General features: G+C 32.5%; 1 protein-coding gene across 1 annotated transcript; it reads right to left on the bottom strand.

Annotated features, from left to right (window-relative positions):
- Positions 1–279: 279 nt before the first annotated feature.
- LOC131079928 (MLO-like protein 9) lies at positions 280–1,327 on the bottom strand. Its single transcript, XM_058017972.2, has 5 exons — positions 1,199–1,327; positions 1,077–1,112; positions 892–959; positions 579–639; positions 280–495 (listed from the first exon to the last, which is right to left on the bottom strand). Exons 1-5 carry the CDS (start codon positions 1,325–1,327, stop codon positions 280–282), a joined length of 510 nt encoding a protein of 169 aa, XP_057873955.2.
- Between the last annotated feature and the right edge of the window lie 10,209 nt (positions 1,328–11,536).

Here is an 11,536-nt window from a genome sequence, read left to right as displayed (position 1 = left end):
CCTCATTACTTTTCTTATTTGTTGACTCATGCTGCTTCTACATTCATAGTTTTACTTGACTTAAGTGAACCCTCATAGTTTGAGTCTTTTGATATATATAGCAAAATCTTGAAAGTTGCCATGATTTTGTTGCTCTACAATCATTGTTGCTTGGATAAGTGAAAGGTGAAATCAGAGCCATTTGCCTCAACGTCTTGTGTGTCTCCATGTATTTCTTCCTTCGAATCATTGTTGGCATTCAGGTGAAGATCGTAAGAAGATGAAGGTGTAAGCTTATGTTCAAATTGTTCCTTTTGCTCCAAGCTTTCTGGGTCTCTTACACTTTTGTAATTGTGGAAAAGATGAACTGGAGAAGATCCTTCGGGTGAATTTGTTTGTCCACTTTGATACATTTTCTTGCCTTTCCTCAAGGTTCCTCTTAGCTCTCTGGTGCCACTTCTTCAAGGAGCTGGCTATTCTTTCACCGAATATGGTGGTTTTCATGTTTGTCCCCATCTGCAATCACAAAACCCATATTTCATTCTTACAACGCTACTCTAGAAACAAGAAATGAAATGTGTTCAGCTATCAATGCATACCTGTGTAACAAGAGCGTAGAGAGGGAGAGTTACATAGCTGCACAGTATTTGAACTGTAACTCTAATCAAATAAAAATACTTTTTAGATTAAAAATATCTCAATTTAATGTATCGTGATGATCTTTATTTTTACTTTTTCTTTCTTAAGTTCTCATCTTGATGATAGGTCATGAAGCTTGATCTGAAACATTTTCTTATTTTTCTCTTTCTTAAATTCTCATCCTTATGTTAGATCATGAAGCTTGATCTCAAACTTTGATGAAAAATAATCTAACCCAATCAAATATAAAAATCATCAGTCAAATAAACTTACCCCAAGCTTACTCTAACTACAATATTTGCGATCTGTTTGTGGAAGCAGGATTCCAGGCCATACTCATACTGCATCAATTAAATGATTATGAATTTATTAGGGCAGAGAAAATTCTATCGAGCCAAGAATTAAACTTATCTAAAAATAGAAATGATAGTTTTTGAACGTAGATGTTTCTTCCTTACCCATGCCCAAAAGAAAAAAGCAAGGTGGAAAGCACTCTGCAAAACAAGCATTCTACGATTACAATTTGTGAAGCATGGAAAGATGAAACTTGAAAGAAGGTTTTCAGGAAAAAATTTCCAACCTGATATAGGGAAAAATGTATGAGATGAAGAATGAGGCGGGGTCGTTTGAACCAAAAGAGTTGATCATTGGGATTCACCACTGGAGCTCCTCGCACAACAGGATTTCTGTCTTGGATGTCCAACGCCATTTTCGTTATTATAACTTGCAACTTTGTTCCCACTATTAGAAGAATCTGTCGAGCATAAGTGTTTTGGCATTGTGGGTTATAGTGTGTAATGAGTTTCTTAGCATAATTATGAAATTTTCTTTATAGTTTGGTGTTTTGTGTGTTGTGAAAGGGTTTGTAAAACTATTATTAAGCTTATAAAAAATCATTGCTAAGTATATTTCATTTGAAAGTCAAATAATATTAGTTTGTCGTTTTTACAATGAAATTGGTGATGCTGTAATAGTTGTTGTGGGTTTAGGGTTATAATGTTTGTTTTTGTTGCAAACTAGATTTTAGATCTAGTTATATGTTTTTTATTTCAAAAACACATATTAATTTTAGTGGCATTGTATTAAGTTTCATTTAATTTAATCTTTTTTTCAGTACAGATTAGCTGATTAGTTTTTGTGGTTTCAATGTTATTACAATTTAAATTGCAATTTTATTATCAAATAGAAAATTATTCATAAATTGGGGTTGAGGACATTACAGATTTTTTTCCTATGCCATTATCACACCTATAGTTCCATGCACTATATTTATTGTCATAGTTGAGGCTAAAAATTGCTAGTAAACAAGGTAATTTCACATTTAGTGTTTTTTATCATTTTTAGGTAAGATCTATTCACACTAGTTCAATTGAACTTTTGGCTTTTTTTTCACCTAATCTGGATGACACACATGTTCACCTTCTTTCGAATACGTAACTCTTGCACATGACAAATTAGGCACACATGTCCTATGCACATACAAAGTGGTTAGAATCCACACCTACCTTCTCACCTCACCCCTTACATAATAAACAGCTATATTTAATTGTTTGTATATCAAAATATTTACATATTATATTTAATTGGTTTTTTATAACTGTCTTGTGAAATGCATATCATCGTTCTACAAGATATAACAAGTTATGAGAGTCAAATGGGTAACTATTGCATAGTATCAATGTCTAAATATACAAGAAACTTCTCAAAATAGAGATTCTTTTACCAAGTGATTTCATATAGTGGATCCTAGATCCAAACAGACCTCACTTTTTCTATTTTAGAACAATTTTCTTTTAAGGGTGTAGATTTTATCCAATATATCATAATTAAGTGTAATTGTTTTAAATATTCATCAACAAGAGATAAGGAATTTATTTTGACTACTAAAAATAATCAATTCACACCTATTTTTATCCCTAAATTGTAAAAATGTCTCATAAAATATGTTGGTATGAATAGTGGTATTTCCTATCTAGTTTCCCCCTTTATAGAGTGAACGATGTACATTATCTAATGAGTTCCTAGTTAGGACATTTACTCAAGAGTTAGAAATATTTTTTTAAATATCTTGTAGTCAAGTGACCTTATCCCTAGTTGTCACATGCCATAAGATTAAGACACTTGTCATCATCCTATTGAGTCTTATCTCTCAACATGATCTATTTAAAAAAGGTCTCATTGTACATTTTATAGACTAAATATGCACATCATTGATCACATTACATAACAATATATTTTAAATCCATTATTACCAATTTATGTTCTTTCTAAATTCTCTATTCTAGAAGGATATTATGGTTCTTGTAGGTGATCAAGTGAACTCGACTTCTTTAGTGACTTTAGCATGGTATCAAAGCTTCAACTATTGAATGATGACCTAGAGAATTAAAAAAACTTGATAAAAAATATCAAATTTGGGGGTTTCTTCTTTATGTGAATATTTTAAAATTATAATTGGGATCTTGTTAGTGCAAATCTAAGGTCACCATTAAGATTATAGAACTGGTTGCATTATTGCTCCTAGTGTAGTTTTGTTTGGTATATTTTTTTCAAAGCACATATGTTTTCTTGTATTTTATAATAGCGTGATCAAATCGATCCCAATCTATCTAAAAATTGTACTTTGATTATGTGGCCAAATTTGACACCTGCATGTACTAGAACCAAATCCACTTCACTATTTTTGGCAAGTGACACTTTTAATTACACTAAGTAGAAAGTGTCAACCTTATATACTATTGAGAGGTCTCTTGATTGAGTGACTTCAGGGGATAATCTTGTACTTTCTTTGGATTGACTCTCTTGATTAGTCTATAGTGTGATTAAATTTGAGTTTATCATGGCTAGCTCAATATATTGAGCTATATAATTGAATTAAGAAATAAAAACTATAATACTTGGCAACATGATATGATGAAGAATTTTAAATTTATTAACCTCTTTCTTTACTTTATTGAAATAGTTCCTCAATCGCCAAATGATTAGGAGAATAAGATTCATATTTTAATACTATTTATATTCTTGAAAATATCTATCTTAATACTAAGACCAACACAAGGAATATTTTCTCATATTTTAATTCTTCTATTTCATCTTAGATAAAAGAATTGAGTATCTAAATGATTTTCAACTCATAGATGATTTAAATGATTTTCAACTATTAGATCTAAATGATTTTCAACTCACAGATGATCCTTTTTTAGATATGTTAGTTCACCTAGATGATTCTGATACTATTCCATATGATGAAAAAATATTAGAAGTCATAAATTATTACAAAAATATTGAATATAAAAAGGCCATAAATATTCTACTTCTCCTTCAAATACTTCATGCATTCCAACATTAGACGCTCACACTAAAGAATCTAGTTTCAACACAAAATCATTCGAGGATGAAAATAATATTCCAATGGTTTTTATGATTCTTATGCTTCTACATCCAAGACTACTTATGATTTAGTGCAACAAGATGTACATTATCTTTCTGGTATGGCTACTTGAGATGACTACTTCATACACATTGTAAGTTTGTTTGTAGAGTCTTATATTTTAGGTTAGAAGACACAATTTATGATTTTCATCTTATCTTTGATGGAGATAATTATTCTTTTGTTGATATGAAGAAACCTTTAAACACTTTTTTTCATTTGTCACATGATCATTATCATAGTTTGACATGAGTGTGGATACCTTTGAGAGGCATTTGAAGGTAGAATATTTATCATTAGAGGATATACTTGAGTATTTATATATACTTTTCTACATACATATCCACTAGATTTTGCATTGTCATTTTTGTCAATGTGGCCTACAATGCATAATTTGGAAGGGGCAACTTTCAACATCGACATGGGGACACTCAAGTAGTTTTCAAATAATACATACATATTAGTATTTCTTTCGTTGTCTTCATTTCAGGAATAGGAAGAAATTAATTATACAACTTTGGTATTGTTTCTTCCTAATAGGAAGAATGTTATATAACAATTGCGGACCATCTTTTATGTCAAATTTTAAACATCTCACATTGGTATATTTAGACACCTAAAATTGTCCTAGGTTGATTAAATAAACATTTTATTTATTTAATTAATTCATTAATCCTCTTCTAGCCTTTCCTTATTTAAATAAATATTTTTATTTATTTAAATTATCTTTTCTATAAATTAAATAAATATTTTATTTATTTAGTTGGCCCCACTTCCTCTATTGATTAAATAATTTTTAATTCATTTACTTAATTGATTATTTTTTTCCCTTTTATGACACATGTCATTTACCTCTTAATTTTCGTCTACCTACCCCCTTCATATTTTATTATTTCTTATTCCTACCCTTTAATCCCAACTAACCATTTCTTTCTTTCACTTCTTAATCTTATCCCTCCATTTTCTAAAGTGTCTTCTATATAAGAGGATAATTTCATCCTTATCAACCCTAACTAGTGCATCTATCAAGCCCTCTTGCGATCAAGCGACTTCATAACCACAATCCATTCTTTGTTCAGATCTTGTGCACAATATAAAATTCTAAGAGTAAATATATGAAACAAGATCAATGGAAATCAAACCCTACTTGGCATGTGAAAGGTATTATTATTTCAATTTGTTAATTTGCATGTTTTGAGGTTTCTTCATTGGTGTATGGTGAATGTTTTATTGTATAACTAAGATTTGTTGTGGCTATATCTTTGTGGTTTTACAATAGTTTTTCTATTGGCATGTTGGAATAACTGATGGAGATGATGATGTATCGGTAAAGGATGATGTTGATATGAGGAGATCGATGGATTGTTGGCGATGATATATTGATGGACTGTTGGTGATGATATAATTATGATATGATGCTTGATGATCAGTTATTTGTGTTGTCATTGATGGCAACCATGTTTATTTATGTTTAGTATGTCATCTAAGCTATCTAAGTCTACTAGTATAGCCTAGCCAGTAATGGATTAAGTTGGACAGCAAAACTGCTAAGTAGCAGTCAACCGGTAAGCAAGAACAAAGAAAGAGATAGTTGCGGTAGAGATTGGTGTTGAGTTAGGTGTTGCGGTTTGGAATGTATGCTTATGACATTATAATGAGTCTATGATAGGAACCACATCATGTTTGGAGAACCAAAATTCATGTTTTTAATTGGTTGTCATATATTCAATGTAGGGTTTGAGAATCAGTAAAAAGATCTTTAATCGGTGACGTTTTATGGTTCGGAAATGAATATTTTCATGTTCTTAACTTAGTGTTGACATGTCAGATTCCATGTGAATGGATAAGATATTGTTTGAGGATGATCAAGGAGTGAATTTCTTGGGAAACAATTAAGTTCTTAGCTAAATGTGATAAGGGCTTGACAACTTATCATATCGATGTGTGGTGACGTGTTACGATCATTCAATGGTTGTAATTTTCTTGAAATTTGTTGTAATGGCCTATATGATGAATTGTAATGATTTGCAATGATCTCATATGATCTATGATGTAAATTCATTATAAGTTAAGGTTATGTAATCAACTGAGTTGAAAAATGTATTTAGGTCAAGTTTGAGAAGGTTTATTATGTCGGTGATCTAAGAAGAAGAGTGTGTCAAACTAGATTGAGGTGTCTACATGTGTGAAGAATATTGGAGCTAAAATTGATCTGTACTAGCAATCATAGAGTGTTGTGATAAGATCATTTACCTATTTTTTCCTAATAGTTATAGCACTATTAAAATCACTTAACTGGGTAGGTCCTAATAGGCCCGATATTGCATTTCCCTTCACCGAGTGGCTCATTAACATGAGTTTAAATCCTTTAGAAAGGTTAATCCTAATAGGGTAGAGCTCCTAATGGGGATGAGATTAAAATTCCTTCACCAGGTGACTCGTAACAGGGTTTCCTCTTAACCGGGTATTATTGTAAAGATCCTAATCGGACTAGGCCTTCAACAAGGCACATTCCGAAAGAGTAAAAATTGTGGGTACCGATTCCCACCGTGGTTTTTCCCATTTGGGTTTCCACATGAAAAATATTAGTGTTCATATGGTGGTTGACTTGTTTATATGTGGATTTGATATCATTACATTTCTTACATGTTGACGAGCATATGAATGAGTAGTTTGGTAAATCTACTTTAAGTGATTGATTGAGTAGTTACTAGTACTAGTTATGAACTGTTTTTGAGAAGTATTTGTAGATTGGTAAAACATTTCAGTTTATTATTATTATTGATTCACCCCCACTCTCAATAATAACCAGATCCTCAAAATAATAATTGGTATCCAAGCACTAGGTCCTCCTTGTGGAGAAGCTTAACTGCTTGAGGTAGAGATTTGAGAAGATGATTAAGAAGGAGGCTCCCAAATTCACTAGGGACAACTATAGAATATGGAGTTATATAATGAATATTTAGATCAAGGGTATGGGTTCTCAGTTCTAGAAACATGTTGTTGCTAAGTATGTACCTCCTACTGGTCCTCTGACTGTAGATCAGCTTAAGGAGCAGGAAAAAAACATTCAAGCATTGGAAGCCATTGTAAGTACACTTTTTGATACTGAATATATTGATGTCCATGGTTTAGAAACTTCTTTTTAAGTTTGGGAAAAGTTAGAATTAATATATGGTGGTGATAAGAATGTTCAAAAGGATAAAGAATAGAGTCTTAGAGGAAAGTTTGATGATATGAGAATGATGGAAGGAGAAAATATCACTCAGTATGGATAGAGGATAAAATAAGTTGGCGATAAAATAAAAAGTGTTGGTGGTACTATAGAAGAAGATATTGTGGTGAGTGAAATTCTTAGAACCATATTGCATGCCTATGCCATTAGAGTGTCTTCTATTCAACAGTTGAGGTCAATCAGTGATGATAAGGTTACTATTGATTCTTTAATTGGCAAGCTCACTGCTTTTGAGTTCAATAGTTTTAATAATAGTGTACCTAAGATAGAATATGTTTTTAAAGCATCTGTATCTAGTGCACCAATGAGAAAAGGGAAAGATGTTTGCCATAGTCATGAATGTAGGTCAAGTCATCATGGTGGTAGTAAAGTTGATATGTATGATGAAGATAATCTAATGGAATTTGAAGCTCTATTGGAAAAAAGACTTCCTAGATGCACTAGTAAGTACAAAGGCAAGCTTCCTCTTAAGTGTTTCTCTTGTAACAAGATAGGACATATAGCTGCAAATTGTCCTAATAGTGATCAAAAGGAAAATTTTAGAAAATATAAGGGAAAAGGAAAGAAACAATGCTATGTTGCAGTTACTAATGAAGAATCTGAGGATGAAGAAAATGAGGACATTGTTTCTGTTGTTGTTAAGAAAGATCTGTCTAAGAAGAAGGCTTTAGTATTTCACATTGACAACAGTGATGAATGGATTATTGATAGTGGTTGCTCACACCACATGACGTGATAAGAACAAGTTTATTTCTCTTGAATAATTTGATGGTGGTGTAGTAATATTTGGGAACAATTCACCTTGTATGGTAAAAGGTACAGGTTATATCTCTTTGAATGTTAAAAGTAATGTTGATGATGTATATTGGGTTAAAGATTTGAAACATAACTTGTTGAGTGTTGGTCAGTTGAATGACAAAGGCTATCATCTTGAGTTTATGAATGGAGTGTGCAAGATCTTAGGATATAGAGGAGAATTAATTGCTACTAGTAAACAAATTAAAGGTAACTTATTCCATCTGAATGCTAGTGTAAACAATTGTTTGGTTGCTAAGGTTTAAGATAGTTGGTTATGGCATAAAAGGTTTTGTCATATGAACTTTGATAACATGGTTAAGGTCAGCAAGTCTAGTATGGTGAGTGGTATGCCACAGCTTGTTAAACCAGACAATGTGATGTGTAAAGAATGTCAGTTGGGTAAGATGACGACATTTTCTTTTAAGAGTAAATATTTTTCTTCTAAGCATATTCTAGTTTTGGTGCACACTGACTTATGTGGTTTTATGAGGACTAGAATTTTTTATGGTGACAAGTATTTCATGTTATTTACTGATGATTTTTCTAGTATGATGGTTACTTTTCTAAAGGAAAAGTTAGAAGCTTTCAACAATTTCACGGCATTCAAAACCTTAGTAGAAAAGGAAACTGGTAAGAATCTTAAGTGCTTGAGATCTCATTAGGGTGGAGAGTTTAAATTAGATCAGTTTGTGAGATATTGTGATGAAAATGGAGTAAAGAGGCAATTATCTACTCCAAGGACACCATAGTAGAATGGAATTGTAGAAAGGAGAAACATAACCATTATTGAAGCAGTAAGGACCATGTTGATACAAGGAGATGTATCTAAGATGTTTTGGAGAGAAGTAATCAGCACTATAGTATACACATTGAAACAGGTACTGGTGAAGAAATGTAATGAAAAGACACCCTATGAGTTATGGTATGGTAAAACTCCTACTGTTAGTTATTTTAAAATCTTTGGAAGTAGGTGTTTTATAAAAAGAGATGAATATACTGGTAAATTGGACCCTAAAAGTGATGAAGGAATATTCCTTGGCTACTCCACTACAAGAAAAGCTTTGAAAGTGTTTTAACAAATGGACAAAGAAGATTGTAGAGAGTGTGAAGTGTAAAAGTTGACGAGTTCTCTCATAAACCTGATGATACCAGCAAATCTGATCTAGTAGATGATGAATAGAAGAAAGTGAGAGAATCTCTCAAGGATGATGATTGGTTAAAGGCAATGAATGAAGAGCTTGATCAGATTGAGAAAAAACAACACTTGGTCACTTGTTCCTAGACCTGATGATAAAAATGTGATTGGTACAAAGTGGGTATTTAGAGACAAGTTGAATGAAGAAGGAAAAGTTGTTAGAAACAAGGAAAGACTAGTTTGCAAACAATATGCACAAGAAGAAGGTGAAGATTATGGAGAGACCTTTGCACTAATTTCTAGGCTTGAAGGTGTTAGAATACTACTTGCATATGCAGATTTTAAAGGTTTTAAAGTTTACCAAATGGATGTAAAGTTAGCATTTTTGAATGGTATTCATGAAGAAGAGGTGTATATTGAACAACCTGATGGGTTTACATTGTCAAAAGATAAGGATATGGTATGCAAACTGCATAAAGCATTATATGGATTAAAGCAAGCACCAAGGGAATGGTATGAAACACTTCATGCACATATGATAAAGATAGGATTTTAGAGAACCAGTGAGGAAAACAATATTTATTTGAAGACTGAAGGAGACAAGATGTTTATTGTAGAAGTAATTGTTGATGATATCATATTTGGAGGAAATGATGATATGTGTAAGACTTTTGCAGATGAGATGAAAGAAGAGTTTGAGATGTCTCTGATAGGTGAGATAACAAATTTCATTGTTTTGCAAGTCCAACAACTGAAAGGTGGAATTTTTATTAGTCAGTCTAAGTATGTGAAGGAAGTGTTAAAGACCTCTGGAATGGAAGACTATAAAATGGTTGGAACACCTATGGTTACAAGTTGCATATTTTCAAAAGAAGATGATTCACCCTTAGTGAATGAGAAGGAATACAAATCTATGATTGGGAAACTTCATTATGTTGTTCATAGCAGACTGGATATTGCCCATGCAATTTGTTTAGTAGAAAGATTTAAGAAGAGCCCTAAGAAGACACATATGATAGTAGTGAAGAGAATATTCAAATATCTTAGAGGGATAGTTGATTATGGATTGTGTTATCCATAAAGAGGAAATTTCTCTTTGAAGGTATTCACAGATACAGATTGGGCAAGAAAAGTAGATGACTGGAAAAGCACAACAAGTGGAGAATCCTTTCTAGGTGGTAGACTAGAATCTTGGACCAGTAAGAAACGGACTTGTATATCTCATTCTATAGTAGAAGCAGAGTATATGGCTACATCTATAAACTGTACACAAGCTATATGGATGATGCATGTCTTGGAAGGATTCAAGGAGGATATGATAGGACTAGTGATCAAATATTGTGATAACACAAGTGCAATAAGCATCTCAAATAATCATGTGTTGCATGCTAGGACAAAACATATTGAATTTAAGTATCACTTTCTAAGAGAAAGGGTACAAGAAAAGAAAGTGAGAATGGAGCATGTGTCAAGTAGGGAGCAGTCGGTAGATATATTCAACAAACCATTTCCTAAGGAAACCTTTGAATATCTTAGAGGAAAGTTAGGGGTTATACCCCTACAAGATCAACTAGGATTCTAGTGATGCATTAATCCAGTGGAACTCTTCAATATCTTTCACTATGGATTGATGAGAAGAGGGCTACTCCTCAGGGGGAGTAGCAACAAAAATGATGACATAAGATGCCTTTGCACCTTTGGTATTGCTATAAAAGGGGGAGAAGAAAGGAAATGGGGAGTAGAAATGTAACAATCAGGGGGAGAAGAACTAGTAAGGAGAAGTACTACAAGAAAGGTGAAGAACAAGTGAAGAAAGGATCAGTATAGCATGTCATGATGAGTTATTGGTATTTATCATCAGTTGATTGTTTTGGTGTTGCATTCCTTTAGTTCTTGCATTCTTTTAGGGTTACCATCAATGCAAAAGGGGGAGAATGTTGGCATGTTGGCATAATTGAGGGAGATGATGATGTACCAGTAAAGGATGATATTGATACGAGGAGATTAATGGACTGTTGGTGATAATATAAATATGATATGATGCTTTATGATCAGTTATTTGTGTTTTCATTGATGTCAACCATGTTTATTTATGTTTGGTATGTCATCTAATTTATCTAAGTCTACTAGTATAGTCTAATCGGTAATGGATTGAGTTAGACAATAAAACTACTAAGTAGCAATCAACCAGTAAGTAGGAACAGAGAAGGAGATGGTTGTGGTAGTGTTGGTGTAATTATTTATTCATCTTGGATATAATTACACTTTACTTAAGGTATATGCATACCATTGTAGTTTGGATATGAGACTTAGGGAGATG

The sequence above is a fragment of the Cryptomeria japonica genome, chromosome 10, assembly GCF_030272615.1.
Source record: "Cryptomeria japonica chromosome 10, Sugi_1.0, whole genome shotgun sequence".
Lineage (NCBI taxonomy): Eukaryota > Viridiplantae > Streptophyta > Pinopsida > Cupressales > Cupressaceae > Cryptomeria > Cryptomeria japonica.
Note: the sequence above shows the minus strand (reverse complement) of the source record. Positions and strands in the feature narration are given on the sequence as shown.